This window comes from Stomoxys calcitrans, chromosome 1, assembly GCF_963082655.1.
Source record: "Stomoxys calcitrans chromosome 1, idStoCalc2.1, whole genome shotgun sequence".
In the NCBI taxonomy this organism is placed as follows: domain Eukaryota; kingdom Metazoa; phylum Arthropoda; class Insecta; order Diptera; family Muscidae; genus Stomoxys; species Stomoxys calcitrans.
In genome coordinates, this window is record NC_081552.1 from 146,519,377 (window position 1) to 146,537,220 (window position 17,844).

The 17,844-nt window shown below is 39.5% G+C and overlaps 1 protein-coding gene across 10 annotated transcripts in view; it reads right to left on the minus strand.

Annotated features, from left to right (window-relative positions):
• The window catches only part of LOC106089736 (potassium voltage-gated channel protein Shab), a 666,380-nt gene that overhangs the window by 78,447 nt on the left and 570,089 nt on the right, over positions 1-17,844 (minus strand). For 5 of the 10 annotated variants that reach the window (XM_059360499.1, XM_059360506.1, XM_059360505.1 and 2 more), the window contains one exon: positions 1,064-2,204. The exons of the other annotated variants lie outside the window; for them this stretch is intronic. In XM_059360499.1, coding sequence (XP_059216482.1) covers positions 2,151-2,204 — 54 coding nt within the window. In that variant the 3' untranslated portion in view covers positions 1,064-2,150. Of the gene's footprint in view, positions 1-1,063; positions 2,205-17,844 lie in introns of those variants that run through there. 10 annotated transcript variants of the gene reach the window in all.

Sequence of the window (17,844 nt, forward strand, 5' to 3'; positions counted from 1 at the left end):
ACATAGGCAAGTTTGCTATGAATAAATGAATTGCATTGTTGGTTTAAATTGAAACATGAATCACTAAATTTTGTTTATTTTGCGGCGGTGATATAAGAAAAGAGCGAATAGATTTCGAGTAGGGGTCTTTACTAAGCCATTGATGCCGGTAAGACCAAGGTTGGGCGGGGTTATGATGCAATGTATTCCATAACACCAGGAATCTCATTATGTATTGTTTTTGTACTCGAAAACGACGATAGACAGCTGAGATGGGTTTCAACCATTTGGGGTTTCGTTTTTTGTTTTGATTGGTTGAACATATTTTTTTTGTATAAATTTCAAACTTCTTTTGGTTTTTTTCATGTTATAGTTTCAGATAAACGGGAGTCTATATAAATTATTTTGCTTATGTTGAGAGTAGGTACTGAGACATCAAGGAAACACGAATCCCCACCCGACTGAAGCTAGGCTCTTATGGCTCCCAGACTTTTTTGGTGTTCAGAGAACTTTGAAATACATATTTTTATTTGGGGACACTGACATAAACATATTGGTATAAAGAGCTCCAAAGGTTTTACTCAAATATGACCCGATTGGATTCGTTGACTGCTTGGAGAGAGGACTTAAATAGATTTCTGTTCCAAAGGTCAGCGAAATCGGATGACAAATATGTTTTTTATGGACTCAAGATCCAAAATCGAAAGCTCGGTGTTTATGGCAAATACGAGTATACCCAAATATGGTCCAATTTGGATCGCACTAGGTGCGGGCTTCTGAGAGGTGTAATATAAATCACTAATTCAAATATAAGTAAAGTCGGCTGAACAATAGAACTTTTATAGGCCAAAACCAATAATCGGTAGACCGATCTATATATCAGCTATATTAAGAAAAAAAAAAAAAACTATCCGATTTGACCCATATCTGGCATGGGAGAGGCTGGTCCAAAACAAGTTTTCGATTTAAATTTGTGGTAAATCAGTTAGAAAATAAACATTTTGTGGTCTCGGAAAGTAATGAATCTCTATAAAAAAGGAACCAGCAAGTTGTTTTTCCAAGGAGACAATTAGGAAAGTCAATATTTTTCAAAAGTATACTATCATTTTTATTTAAGGCACTTATATAACCGAACATGTTGCAAAATTATAATACATGATACAATTCAAATAAAGAAGGAAACAGTAAATAAATTAAAAAAAGTCACCAAGTGCAAATACTTTTTGTGATTGAAATCAAGATCTCCTTACACGTATATTAAAGCATTCATAGTTTCATTTAAAAACAATTAAATTTAACACCATCGCAACGACTTTGACGGTGTATATGTAGTTGTGTGTAGTAAGTAGTTGGCCGTTTGATAAAAATAACTCATGAGTAAAGGTTGGTACTATGTTCGTGAAAACTTTCTTTCAACATCATAAATGATAAGGAATTAATGCAAAAGAACAATAAATTTCAAAAATTTCTTGTGAATGTTCAGAAATAGAAATAGAAACAAGCCAGAAGTTGCTGCGGAGAGTAAACATAGTACCGGCCTAAAGTACATGTTGATAAGTACGTATATATAAATACATATACGAATATATATATATATATATATATATATATATATATACATGTGTGTGTGTGTATGTGTATTTATCTTATTCATAGATAGATAGTTAAGTGTGTAAATAAATAATTATGTTTGCACTTATCGTATATTAAACGTATAAAAAGATTTTACCAAAATTCTATGAATTTTCGTATGTCTTTTATATGTTGTTTTTGCAGCATTTTTGATTACTATTTTGTAGCATATTTTTAGGCGTTATCATTTAACCTTCAATTCAATAACACTAATAATGACTGACAATTTGATCTTAAAAACGAAACAAATAATGAAACTATATTAAAACAAGAACAAAAACAGCAAATTGAAATAAATATTACAGTAAAATAAGGCTTCTAAAATTAGTTAATTTAATTTTTACATATTTATGTATGTATAAAATTACTACTACATAAAACACGTATATTTCTCTATATTCACTATACTCTATGTGTTGGTGACATCTGGGATGCCCTTCGAGGTTTGGGTTTTGCATTAAGGTATTTTAATAAATTCGTCGGTACAGTTCGGAAATCGGCAGTCTGCCAATGTTAAACGGATAACTTGTTATGTTACTTTAGACACTATTCGCTCGCAATGGAATACACTCGCCTTGACATCTCTGATATCCCTTTAAAAAATGAATAAACAAACAAATTAAAATTTAATTGAAATGCAGAAAATAATTGAAAAACAGAAAATTAACCTAAAAAATAAAAAAACTAACAAAAAAAAAAAACCAATGCGAATATACATATATTACAAATATGCAAACATGTACATTTTAAAGTAAGCTTATTTAAAATGACCGTTGAAATTTGAATTTAATTATTTACACAATAACAAACACACACGCACTACAACAGCCGTTACCCTGCAAACATTTTTAGTCATGGACATTCCCGTGAATATATCTGATGTGACTGTTATATTCGCAGATAACATTGTGAAAAGTTGAAAGATTAACCGTTGTGAGAAAGTTTTTCTTTATCGTTCGCTTTTACTTCATTTTCTTTAAAATTAAGACGAATTGTTGCCTGGTATTCCCAATATTATTGATCTGCGTAAAAATCTAAGACGATCAATACATGTCCGTCCGTCTGTCTGTTAAAATCAGGCTACAGTCTTCAAAAATAGAGATATTGAGCTGAAACTTTGCACAAATTCTTTTTTTGTCCATAAGCAAATTAAGTTTGAAGATGGGCTATATCGGACTATATCTTAATATAGCCCCATATAGACCGATCCGCCGATTTGGGGTCTTAGGCCCATAAAAGCCACATTTATTATCCAATTTTGCCGAAATCTGGGTTAGTGTGTTATATAAGGCCCTTCGACATCCTTCTTCAATTTGGCTCAGATCGTTTCAGATTTGGATATAGCTGCCATATAGACCAATCTCTCGATTTGAGGTTTTGGGCCCATAAAAGGAGCATTTATTGTCCGATTTTTCTGAAATTTGAGACAGCGAGTTGAGTTAGGCTTTTCGACATCCTTCGTCAATTTGTCTCAGATCTGTCTAGATTTGGATATAGCTGCCAACCGATCCTCCGATCCTCCGACATCCTTCGTCAATTTGGCTAAGATCTGTCCAGATTTGGATATAGCTGCCAACCGATCCTCCAATTTAGGGACTTAGGCCCATAAAAGGAGCATTTATTGTTCGATGTCGCCGAAATTTGGACCAGTGGGTTAAGCCCGTTGACGTAATTCTACGTTAGGGCAAAGATCGGTCCAGATTTGGATATAGCTGCCCGGCCGAACTTAACGCCTTTTTGCTTGTTTTCACAACGTTTACTTTTCATAATAGGTCGGACTGGCCACCTTTTCATGGTGGGCTACCCAATTAACCTTTATTATTAACAATAAATTTTAGTAAAAGCCACAGAAAACTAGAATAGTTTGCATGCGTTTTCAAAAAGCAAGACAAAACAGTTGACACGTTTTCCTACATTTACGGTATGTTTACCAGAGCATAACCAGTCCTTAAGTCTGGGCAGAAAATATTACTGACATTTTGTCTTGAGAGTTCCCTAATTTATCCTTACGGAAATTTTGTCATTATTACAAATTTCATTAAAATTTGATCTTTAGAGACTTTTTTGTCTTTTGAGGAAAATTGCTCAAATTTGAACATTAACAGCGTCGCACTGACATTGCTCAGGAGATGTTTGAATCAGTCAGCGACGACCCAGATCTGTTAGATAGGTTCATAAGTAGTGATGAATCATGGGTTTATGGTTATGAAGTGAAAAACATAGCCAAGATCGAAAAAGTAGCGCCAAGTTCGGTCTACTATGAAGGTTTTGCTTACAGATTTCTTCGTTGGAAGGTGCATCATGAGTTCTTTGCAAAGCGTCGTACGGTCAATAAGGAATATAAACTGCAAGTTATACGGAAATCGGGGCCGATGAAAACTAATTGCTTTCTGGGATCAACGATCATTGATATGTAACGTTGCGCCCTAAGAAGAGATTGGTGAGATCTGGCCAGGGGCAGCACTGTATTTAGTCAAGAAGGAAAATATTCCTTTTCTAATCCATAGTTGCGGACTGTAACTCTATCCTTTCAACCACTGACTAGAAGATTGGTTGATTGGATGGGACTGGTGGTTATCGGAGACATGGAATTTTCGAACTAAACTCCGGCTGCTGCAAACCACAATAAGTCTGAGAGAGTTGTATCTTACGGTTTCAACAGTTGAAGCTGAAGGTCTATAGAACCGGTGGGGTTGGGAAACTGGGAGATGACCCAGCAGTAGCTGCTGGTCATATCTCTAAAGTCTGGCGGATTGCAGGACACATCCGGTTAGATTAGGCTCAAAGTAGACGCCATTGAGGAAGGATGGAGCTTATAAGTACTACGACGGCAGCAGTTAGTGAAGCATCTAAGGAGGAATCGTCCACACAGCAAGTCTCAAGCGCCCTGAAAAAGAGTGGTAAGGAAGCGTAAGGAAACTCATCATGACAAGATCGAACGAATCTTGTGAGGATGAACTTCGAGCGGACTCAGAAAACGAGGATTACGCAACAGTGGTGAAAATTCTTAATAATGACTATGGTCTGGTTTCTGCAAATAAATCTCCACCATTATAGGGCCGCACTTAAGGCCCTTCTGATGGCAGGAGGATTTCATATGGTTTCCTGGGATTTGATATGTTTCCTGGATTAATTATTCCTGGATTTAAACTACTCAAGGGTACGGGGAATGGAAGACACCGATCATGTATTCTTGCAAAGAGTCGTCTAAAAGTTTTTCTTCTTCCGTCGCTAAGCACCGAAGATTGAGTAGTATCCAACCTTGAAATCAATAAAACTCATTACTGGCTGACTTTCCTATATATGACACTCGATTCGAAGCCTTAAGTTGCTGGTCGAAACCACTTCTGCATGGAAAAAGAGCCTCAGTGTGGGAACTGATCTCGAATATATTATAACTTGCAATCTGGCGATCTGTAATAAAGGCAGAAGGTACCAGATGTTACCTTTGTATGTGAATGGGAAGTGTTAGATGACCATTGCTTCTGTGATGATCGTTATATTTGCTTAAGCAGGAGTTGTCCCGCGGCTAAACAGAAGAAATTTCGGCACACATTCTGCTTGACTATCCCCTTTAGACAGGAAAGCGAAGTGGCAATTGCGGAGGACATGGAAAAACGGTCAAGCGGATCACGAAGGCTATGAATGACTCGCTTGTGGCTTAGATCCAAATCAAGGGGCAAAAAGCGACCGCCATAATGGACGCCAGAACTGGTTGGTCTATGGAATGGTAGCGAAAAACACTTCAACGAGGGCACCACACGACTGGTTCGTGGTTTTCGCTTTTTTGAAGAGTTTTTCGCGACCATTCCATAGACCAACCAGTTCTGGGGTCCATTATGGCGGTCGCTGAGCTAATAAAATACAAGGGTGAGCTGAATGAACAAATTTCGGCAGGAATTCTGCGGCTCCGTGGAGGATACATCTGAGACCTCTAGGGTAAGGATGATCCTATCTTCGAAACCTATTACGGTGGGATACATTCCGAAGTCAGAGGATGTATGGACAATATCTAATGAGGTAACACTAGAACTATTCGTTGATACACATGTCCCGGGAAAATCTCCAACGCGCAACGTTGTGCCAGAAGAGGTTGTCACTGATATGCATTGGAAATAGGGAAAATGTGTCTGAGTCGAAAAATACTTTGGGTGATACAAAGTTTAGACTCCATTAAATCGCCAGGTCCTGAATATATATCACCAGTTGAACTACAAGCTGTGTCCGATAAACTGTCTCCTTGGCTAAGGGAAATACACTCAGCTTGTATCAATTAGTCTGTCATCCGTTCGTTCAATTAGTCCATCATCCGTTATGATGAAGACTCTAGAAAGGTTGATAAAAACATATCTTAGGGCAAAGATCCCTGGAGATCTCCTGTGGTGGCAACAGCATGCATATAGTAAGGCAAGTTCACTGAAACAGACTTTAACTTCCTAGTCGCTTACATAGAGGGTTCAAAATTTGAAACGGATGGACACGGAAATTAAATTTAAAGATAGCATCTTTGTTTTAAAATTTTGTTTCTTTCGCTTGTTTTCATTGCTAAAATCCTGCAATTAAAGAAAAATCTTAAATTTTGGGACACATTTTTTAGTGTAGGCATCAACACTACCGAAAGGAAGTTTATCAATAACTAACTTAGTAACAAGTAAAAAGGCGTTAAGTTCGGCCGGGCCGAACTTTGGATACCCACCACCTCGGATATATAAGTAAACCACCTTTCATCAAAATTCGGTGAAAATTGCATACCTTATGCCCTATAGCAGCTATATCAATATATGTTCCGATTTAGACCAAAGGTAAAAAGGAAAGAAAGGTAAAAAGTACAAGTCATTGTTCAATTGTATATAACAAAATATTGGTCTTTTTAGAAGTTATATCTGAAAATAAACCGATATGAACTATATACGACACGGATGTCGAAAAGCATAATATAAATCAGTGTGTCAAATTTCACTTTAAATCGAGAGATCGGTCTATATGGCAGCTATATGCAAAACTCGATCGATCTAGACCAAATTGCAGAAATATGTGGAGGGGCTTAACATAACCCTTTGTTCCTAAATTTCGGCAACATCGGACAAAAAATGCGTTTTTTATGGATCCAAAACCTAAAACCGAGAGATCGGTCTATATGGCAGCTATATCGAAATCTGAACCGATCTGAGCGATATTGACGGAATATGCCGAAGGGTCCAAAACAACTCACTGTCCCAAATTTCAGCAAAATCGGATAATAAATGTGGCTTTTATGGGCCTAAGACCCTATGTTGGAGGATCGGTCTATATGGCAGCTATATCCAAATCTTAACCGATCTGAGCCATATTGACGGAATATGTCGAAGGGTCCAAGACAACTCACTGTCCCAAATTTCAGCAAAATCGAATAATAAATGTGGCTTTTATGGGCCTAAGACCCTATATTGGAGGATCGGTCTATATGGCAGCTATATCCAAATCTGAACCGATCTGAGCCATATTGACGGAAGATGTCGAAGGGTCCAAGACAACTCACTGTCCCAAATTTCAGCAAAATCGGATAATAAATGTGGCTTTTATGGGCCTAAGACCCTATGTTGGAGGATCGGTCTATATGGCAGCTATATCGAAATCTGAACCGATCTGAGCCATATTGACGGAAGATGTCGAAGGGTCCAAAAGAACTCACTGTCCCAAATTTCAGCAAAATCGAATAATAAATGTGGCTTTTATGGGCCTAAGACCCTATATTGGAGGATCGGTCTATATGGCAGCTATATCCAAATCTGAACCGATCAGAGCCATATTGACGGAATATGTCGAAGGGTCCAAGACAACTCACTGTCCCAAATTTCAGCAAAATCGAATAACAAATGTGGCTTTTATGGGCCTAAGACCCTATATTGGAGGATCGGTCTATATGGCAGCTATATCCAAATCTGAACCGATCTGAGCCATATTGACGGAAGATGTCGAGAGGTCTTAGACAACTCACTGTCTTTAATTTCAGCAAAATCGGACAATAAATGTGGCTTTTATTGGCCTAAGACCCTAAATCGGCGGATCGATCTATATGGGGGCTATATCAAGATATAGTCCGATATAGCCCATCTTCAAACTTAACCTGCTTATGGATAAAAAAAGAATCTGTGCAAAGTTTCAGCTCAATATCTCTATTTTTGATGGCTGTAGCGTGATTTCAACGGACAGACGGACGGACATGTCTAGATCGTCTTAGATTTTTACGCTGATCAAGAATATATATACTTTATAGGGTCGGAAATGGATATTTCGATGTGTTGCAAACGGAATGACAAAATGAATATACCCCCATCCGTCGGTGGTGGGTATAAAAATTGCATTACGGCAGGTTTGTGATCTGCAGATCTAAAAATATGGGTCAGCAGAGGAATATCTCACGTAGGTGTATTGCTCCTTTACTTTGGAATATATCCATTAACAATGTATTATTGTCTCTGGAAGAAAAAGTTGTAAAAATTGGTATCGTGATGAAGTGACTATTGCGGTAAGGGGAAGGTTTCCCAGCACTCTTAGAGATATACTTCAGGAAGATCTACGTGTAACTGCAAAGTGGGCTACCGAAAGTGGTCTAGGCGTAAATCCGTACAAAACAGAAGTAGTTCTTTTTAGCATGAGATACAAGTTGCCTACAGTAGAACCTGTCTCCTTGGGTGGAGAGAATGTTCCATTTACAGAAAGCGCAAAATACGTGGGTATTTTGCTGGACAGGAATTTGAACTTCAAATCCAACATTTTTGGAAATGGCAAGAAAGTCAACTCTGGCCTTATGCACCTGCAAGATAGAGTTGGGGGTTTAAACGCGTGCCATTCACTGGTCTTGTGGACGGCGCTTCAAAAGTCCACCTTATGTTCAATATTCGGCCGGATCCAAAGGATGTTTTGCTTGTGCATCCCAGCCTCACAGAGGACGCCACCATCTGATGCACTGAATTTAATGCTGCACCTTATGCCTCTGGACATCGTGGCTAGCTTAATTGCTGTGAAAACTTCTATGAGGCTAAGGGAGCTTTCTCTTTTGTCATGCGACACCAAGAATTATGTTATCCTTGATACAATGCCCGAAGTTCCAGGTAGTGTGGTCTACACATTGCCTGAGCCGATTTTTAATAAAAAGTATTGTACCAATATTCCTGATAGAACAGATTGGAACTATGCAATACAATATCCCTGGTAATAGAAGTCACATTGACTACTACGCGGATGGTTCAAAACTTGACAACCAGGAGGTATTTGAGGTGTATTCTAAAGAACTTGCGCTGGTCATATCGATAATGTTACGCGACCACTGTTATGTGTATAAAGCAGAAATCCTTGCAATTAAAGAAATGTGAAATGGCGACGATTCGCATAAATGAACGACAATTCGCATAAATAAATTCTCAGAAAGCCAATAAATCCCTGGAGATCGTAATTCAGAATTCAAAAATCGACCTAGACAGATCTCTCAACGAGATGGCTTAGCAGTTCAAAGCCACATTCTTGTGGCCATCATAACAGGTGACTCTCTCATCGGAAAACATGCTTACAGGCTGAAGTTTGCAAGTAATGACTTCTGCAGATGCTGTGAGGACGTCGAAGAGCACTATAGACCATCTTCTGTGCGTGTAACCCGCACTTGCAGTCAGAAGGAGTTCCAATTTATGTTCTCTTTTCTTTGACAACTTGTCTGATTTAGCGGATGTGAACATTCGCAAGTTGTTGGGCTTTTTAACGCGATATGGATGATTCAATGGTAGATACTAGAAGATATCTTCCCCTTCCCTGTACCTGTAGACGAAAACGGCGAAAATTGGCTATTACACATATCAACGGCCCAGTTCAAGCATTGTTGTTTTTGCGCTAATTTTCACCAAAACACGCATTATTAATACCGTAGCCAATGTATTCCCGTACCTAGCTACATGTTACATTTTTATACCCTCCACCTCGTCTAAGATCCCATAAAGTATATATATATTCTTGATCGTCATGACATTTTAAGTCGATCTAGCCATGTCCGTCCGTCTGTCTGTCGAAAGCACGCAAACTTTCGAAGGAGTAAAGCAAGCCACTTGACATTTTGTAAAAATACATCTTATTAGTGTAGGTCGGCTGGGATTGTAAATGGGCTATATCGTTCGATGTTTTGATATAGCTGCTACATAAACCGATCATGGATCTTGACTTCTTGAGCCACTAGAGGGCACTATTCTTATCCGATTTGGCTGAAATTTTGCATGAGGTGTTTTATTATGACTTTCAACAACTGTGCTGAGTATGGTTGAAACCGGTCCTTAACCTGATATAGCTGTCATATTAAACTATCTGAGGTCTTGACTTCTTGACCGTCTAGAGGGCGCAATTCCTATTCTATTTGGCTAAAATTTTGCATGAGGTATTTCGTTATGACTTCTTACAACTGTGTCAAATATGGTTCAAATCGATCCACAACCTGATACAGCTGCCATATAAACCGGTCTGGGATCTTGACTTCTTTAGCTTCCGGAGGGCATAATTATTATCCGATTTGGCTAAAAAAAATACAACGACTTCTCCCATGACCTTCAACATACTTGTTTTATATGGTCCGAAACGGTCTATAGCCTCCCATATAAACCGATCTCTCTTTTTTACATCTTGAGCCCCTAAAGGGCGCAATTCTTACTCGAATTGGCTGAAATTTTACACAATGATTTCTACTATGGTCCCAACATTTAATTATGGTTCGAATCGGACTATAACTTGATATAGCTCCAATATTAAATCAATTATTTTCTTTTATCCTTTGTTTGCCTAAAAGGAGATATTGGGAAAAGAGCTCGACAAATGCGATATATGGTGGAGGGTATATAAGATTCGGCCCGGCTGAACTTTGCACGCTTTTACTTGTTTGTTTTTAAAACTGAAGAGCTCCATGAGAGGTAGACAACTATGTTACGATTGTGGAGATAAAAACTGCATCAAAGAAGGAGCTGAACAAGTTTGCAAAAATTTGGGCCATGGGAGGGAATTGTAAACTCGTCCGCTTTACAATTCACTGGGCCGTAGCCGCCACATGACATGATCTTAGCCTCACGGCAATGGTAGCAGCAATTTGTCTAGCCGCAATGTCCAGAGGCTAAAGGTAGTATTAAATTCTGTTCATCAGATGGTGTCGTCCTAAGTGCGGCTATGTTGCACAAGCAAGCCATCCTTTGGATCCGGTTGACTATTGAACAGTAGGAGGACTTTTGAAGCGCCATCCACTAGACCACAACACCATACAGCATTATATGTCTGACAACTGCAGTATATACCCAATGCATGACGCGCGGTCTAAACCCTTAATTTATTTGCCAATGGCCCTCTTGTAGGTGTATAAGGCAAGAGTGACCTTTTTTGACCTTTCCAAAATGTTGGATTCAAAGTTCAATTTCCTGTCCAGCAAAACACCCACGTATTTTGCGCTTTCTGTAAATGGAACATTCTCTCCATCCAAGGAGACAGGGTCCACTGTAGGCAATTTGTATCTCCTGCTGAAAAGAATTACTTCTGTCTTGCGCGGATTTATATCTAGACCACTTTCGGTAGCCCACTTCACTGTTGCACGTAGATCTTCCTTATGCATTGGATTGCCCAAAAAGTAATTGCGGATTTTTTAAAAGAAAGTAAATGCATTTTTAATAAAACTTAGAATGAACTTTAATCAAAAAAACTTTTTTTACACTTTTTTGTCTAAAGCAAGCTAAAAGTAACAGCTGATAACTGACAGAAGAAAGAATGCAATTACAGAGTCACAAGCTGTGAAAAAATTTGTCAACGCCGACTATATGAAAAATCCGCAATTACTTTTTGGGCAACCCAATATATTTCTTAGAGTGCTGGGAAACTTTTCTCTAACCGCAATTGCCACGTCATCAGTTTAGCGACGATTTTAACACCTTTTTCTTCCAGCGACATATGTTGTTAACTGCTATATTCCTAAGACAGTACACCTCCTTAAGGTGTTTCTCTGCTGACCCATATTTTTAGATCCACAGATCCCAAGCCTGCCGTTATGCATCTTTTAGTAAGTAGGTTATTAATAAACGTTCTTACGGTAGAGTTGAAGCCTAGAAACTCCAACTCTTTCATGATTGACGTCAGTTTTACATTATGGAAAGCATCTTCAGTGTCAAGAAATGCTACCATTCTATATTCCTTGACAGCGAGAGAACCCTCTATGTATCCGACTAGGTCGTGAAGGTCTGTTTCAGTGAACTTACGCTTACTATATGCATGCTGCTGCCGCGACAGGCCATCGCCAGGGATTTTTACCCTAAGATAAGTTTCAATTAACCTCTTAAGAGACTTCAGCATAAAGGATGACAGACTAATAGGACGATATCTTTCGCCTTCGTGTGGTAAGGTTTTCCTGCTTTCGGAATGCAAAATGACCTTCGCGTCTCTCTATCCCACAGTTATATATGACATGCTGATACAAGCAGGGTATATTTCCCTCAGCCAAGGAACCAGTTTATCAGAAACAGCTTGTAGTTCAACCGGTGATCATCAGGGCCTGGCGACTTAAATGAGTCGAAACTTCTTATCGCCCAAAGAATTTTCGGCTCAGGCACAATTTCCCTAATAACCTTCTACGAATGCTTACCAGTGACAATCTCTTCTTGCACCACGTTGTCCGTTGGTGAATTTCCTCGGGAAATGTGTATCAACGAGTAGTTCGTGTGGTGGTCTTGCGGCTTTCGCTCTGTCCAAGAGTTTTCTGCAGTCCTTCCTTAGACCGACCAGCTCTGAGGTCCACCATGGCGGTCGCTGTTTGCCCCTTGGCCTGGCACTAGGACATGCTGACACAATCGAGTCATTCAAGGCTTTCGTGATCCGCCTGGCCATTTTGTCAATACCCTGCGCAGTTTCCTTTTCTTGTCTAGATGGGAGAGACGTGCAGAATTTGTGCCGAAATTTATCCCAAACCGCCTTTCTTCTGTTTAGCCAAGGGACCACTACTGCAGTATTTTCTCCAAGGCTGAACTAATATAACGATGATCAGAGAAGCTGTGTTCATCCAACACTTCGCAGTCGCATATTCTTCCACCTATATCTTCCAATGCAAATCGCCAGATTGCAAATTATGTAAATTTATAAATTTTGCCCATGAACATTCCACTAAGGTACAGGGGCAAACTTCTCACACATCAATGAGTGCAGTCTGATTCAAGTTTAAGCTCAATGATAAGGGGGTTTTTTTATAGCCGAAGTCCGAACGGCGTGCCGCAGTGCGACACTTCTTTGGTGAGAAGTTTTTACATGGCATATTACCTCACAAATGTTGTCAACATTAGAAGGGGAAAACCAGAGCTAAAAATTTAAACTGATGGTCTCGCCAGGATTCGAACTCAGGCGTTCAGCGTCATAGGCGGACATACTCACCTCTGCGCTACCGTGGCCTCCGCAAATAATATTGCAAATTGATTGCAAATTATAATATATTTAATAAGCAGCTCACCCCTTTTTGACATCCGAACTTCCCCATATCTGGTGATGTGCATAAGCATCACTTCCTACAATGAGGCTCTTCTTCTCTACAGAAGCGGCTTCAACCAGCGACTTAAGGTTTGAAGGCGACATATCTGAATCTTGTGCCATATAGAGAAGCCAGCCAATAATGAGATTCATTTATTCCAGGGCTGGCTACTACTGAATCTTCAGCGCTTAGCGACGGAAGAAGAAAATTATTTAGACTACTCTTTGCAAAAATACAGGCTCTGTGTCTCCAATTCCCATACCCTTGAGAAGTATAAATCCCGAAATTCTTAGTCCACGTACCATTGCTCCACACACCCATGGTTCCATCAGGCCATCAGGAGGACCTTTAGTGCCGCCAAAGCGACCTTACAACGGCGAAAATTTAATTGCAGAAACCGGACCATAGTCAGGATTCAGAACTTCCACCACTGTTGTGTTAGCCTCGTCTTCTGATTCCACCAGGAGTTCATCCTCACAAGATTCGTTAGAACTTTTCATGATGAGTTTCCGTACGCATCCAGGGGCAGGTGAGAATGCTGTGGAACTACTCTTCCTTTCTGAGTTCAGTGCTTCCCCGCTGACATTGAGCCCAGTCCAGCATTGTGACCTACCCTGTGTGGGTGTCTTTTCAGTCTCCTGCAATCCGCCGGACTTTAGCAATGTGGTCGATAGTTCCTCAGGCAAGTGTTCAGCAAAAACTGCTGAGTAATAGTAGGGAATCTTTGGTATCCTAGCATGCACCATTGGTCGAGACGAAATATCTACTAAATCTAGTGCTGCATCTGGCCAGATCTCACCAATCTTTTTTTAGCGCACAACGATAAATTTATTTTGAGCGTTGATCTCCGAAGGCAATTAGACTGTATCGGCCCCGATACCAGCCTGCATCGACCCAAAAAATTCCGCAAGGACATCGGGGTATACTGCTGACAGTCCATTGACTATGCCACTACAATTATTCCTAGGTATGCAGCCCTGTTGTTCTCCCTTGTTGATAACTGTCATCACCAAACTATCCCTAACGACAAAAGCAAAGATTCTTCTACTCATCCTACTATTGTTCGTCCTAGTTCTTTTAGGCGTGGCATGCCCTCCAGGTGACAGCGAATCCCCGAGCCCAATTTATGGAGTCTCTTTCCCTCTAGTGAGAGTCTTAAGATCATTCGCACCAAGCCTCTCAATAAACCTGAAAGCGATGCGTCTTCTATTATTCCAACCTTTTAAAGAGCGTGTTGGTTCGCCGGGGAAGGCCAATGGCCTAGGTAAATTATACGCAAGCGAAAATAGAATGGGTTCGGCCTTGTCCTTGAATTAAAAAAAAAAATGTGAATAATTTTTTGTTTCTTTTTTTAACATTGTTAAACTTTAGTTTTTGTAATTTTTACGATGCAACCGAGTTGTTAAATGTCTAAATACTGCAGCTTGGCTGTTATACGTAGATCCTTCAGACAATCGAATATGGCTTTGTGGGATTGTATATTTGCAATAATTGGAAGGAATAAATAGATCTATTGGGCGATATGACATTTGTCGTTTTGGGCGAAATAACGCTACGTTGACATAAATGCATAGTATTGTGGTTGAGAACTTTGATGAACCATGAATAAATAATCACTTACTTAAGAAATGCAAAATTTGCGTTATTTTTGGAAAAAAACCGAGCTTATTTATTGTTTCATCGCCGTCGACTTTTTCGCAATTTTGATAATCACGAAAAATACCTTACAACGTATTTTCCAAATGAATGAAGCTATCTGCTCCAAATTTTGCAAGAGTTACTCTTACCGATGGAACTGTAAATTTGCCGATTTCTATGTACAATAAAGCTCTCATATGCGATGTTAAGCTCACAAAAACCCCTAGAAGGAAAATTGAATGTACTTTATTAAATACAGCCTTCTTTTATGGCCTTATACTTGATTTGATTTGGTTGAAATTTTGTTATGATATATTTACAACATTTGTGCTTCGTTTGTTCCCAATTGGTCAGAAATCTGATATTCCATAAAAACCGATTTGACTTCTTGAATACCCATAATATTGTTAGACATTTTGATGGCGGTTTACTGCTATGACTTACATACTTTTCGAGTTTGTTTGGGCTCCTTATAAACTGATCTCTTGGCCTCTAATTAAACCCTTTTAGAATCTACCAATGAAAAAAACGTCTAAAGAACTTGACCAATGCCATCCATGGCGAACCAAAGCGAACTATGGACTACAAGTCTATAATTTTTCGATAAAAAAACAACATAAATTCGTAAATAATACTTAATCCTAGTGGTTGCGTTAGTTTTTATACTCACCACCATAGGATGGGATTTTACTAATCTAGTCATTCCGTTTTTAACACCTCGAAATATTGATCGAAGACCCCATAAAATGTATATATTCCTGATCGCCTCGACATTCTGAGTCGATCTAGCTATGTCCGTCCGTCCGTATGTCGAAGCAATGATAGCGGTCGAACGCGTTAAGCTACTTTACTTTACTTTAATTGGCTATGACAGAATATTTTTTCCACTAGCCGAACGTAGAATAGCGTTCCAAGCGCCTCGATCTTCTGCGCTCATTCTAAAATCTCTGACACCAAGTTTCGAGGTGTCTCCCACAACTTGATCTTTTCATCGGGCTTTTGGTTGTTTGCCTTCAAAAGACTTCTTTGCTGGAGCTTCTTCATCCATTCTGACAACATGACCTAGCCAACGCAGCCGTTGTATTTTGATTCGTGTAACAATGCTATCGTCGTCATTCAGCTCGTGGTTCATACGTCGCCTATATTCTCCGTTAACGCAAACTGGTCCATATATTTTACGAAGAATCTTTCTCTCAAATACTCCAAGCACTGCCTCATCTGCTTTCACAAGTACCCATGCTTCAGAACCATATAACAGCACGGGTAGTATCAGTGTCTTGTAAAGTGTAGTCTTCTTCTGTCGAGAGATGGCCTTGTTTCTCAACTGCTTACTTAGTCCAAAGTAGCATCTGTTTGCCAGTATTATTCTTCGCTTTATCTCAAAACTGGTGTCATTAGTTTCGGTTACGGCGGTGCCGAGGTAGATAAAGTTACTGACTATCTCAAAGTTGTGATTCCCAACTTTTTCCATGTTCTTTATCTGCTCGGTTGTACAAGGCTTTTTGGGAGTGGAGACCATCCATTTCGTCTTATCTCCATTTACTGCCAGACCCATTTTCACTGACTCTCTTTCGATTCTTTCAAAGGCTGCAGTTACTAATTCCGGTGTCCGACCTATGATATCGATATCGTCGGCATAGGCAAGTAGCATGTGCTCTCTTGTGATTAGTGTGCCATATCTATTCATTTCTGCATCTCGTATAATCTTCTCCAGCAGGATATTAAAGAGATCACACGATAGGCTGTCTCCTTGTCTGAAACCTCGTTTGGTATTAAATGGTTCGGAGAGATTCTTTCCTATTCTTACTGAGGAACGCGTATCAGCAAGTGTCATCCTGCAGAGTCTTATTAATTTTGCAGGGATACCAAACTCAGACATGGCTTGAAATACCTTTGAACGTAAAGGAGTATCGAAGGCGGCTTTGTAGTCAACAAAGAGGTGGTAGGTGTTGATTTATCCTTCTCGGGTCTTTTCCAGGATTTGGCGCAGTGTGAATATCTGGTCTCGGGTGGATTTACCAGGTCTAAAACCGCATTGATAGGGCCCAATTATCTCATTGACTTTAGGTTTTAATCTTTCACACAGTACGCTCGAGAGTATCTTGTATGCGATGGGGAGGAGACTTATTCCTCTGTAGTTGGCACATTCCGACTTGTCTCCTTTCTTGTATACGGGACATAGTATGCTGAGGTTCCAATCATCGGGTATGGGTTCTTCTAGCTAGATTGCGCAGATAAGCTGATGCATACGCCTTATCAGCGTGTCGCCTCCGGTCTTAAATAGTTCAGCGGGTAACCCGTCGGCTCCTGCTACCTTGTTGTTCTTTAGTCGGGTTACTGCTACTTGGACCTCATTCTGACTAGGAGGTAAACATTCTATACCATCATCAGGGATTGGTTCTGCGGTATCCTCTTCGCCGCCAACATCGGACACTAGCAGTTGGGTAAAATGTTCTTTCCATATCCTCAGCATGAAAAACAAAGGAATAGTAAAAACGCGTTTAGCTAGCAGCTTGATTTGAATTTTGCACAGATACTTCGAATTGATGTAGGTCGTGGGGGATCTTAAATGGGCCATATCGGTTCAAATATGGATATAGCTTCCATATAAACCGATCTCCCGATTTGACTTCTTGAGCCTTTATAAGCCAAAATTTTTGTCCGATTTGGCTCAAATTTTGCATGTGGTGTTCTATTACGACTTCCAACAACTGTGCCAAATACGGTCCAAATCAGTCTATAACCTGATATAGCTTCCATATAAACCGTTCTCTCGATTATCCTTGCTCGGTTCCTAGAAGCTTTAATTCTTGCTAGTTTGACAGAAATTTGGTATGCGGAATAAAATTATGCCCTGAAACTAAATTTATTTTGTATAAATTTTTAGCAGAATCCATGATGGTGGGTTCGTAAGTTTCGGCCCGGTCGAACTTAGCACGCTTTTACTTGTTTGCCTTTATAAACGGTACCTGAAAATTATATTTTTGTCTAGAAATGTTTTTTGGAAAATATTTTATCAAACTACAAGGATCAGTAAGCCTAAAATATTACTCTACTTAAGCTTTTACTACATTTAAACCTACATATGTATA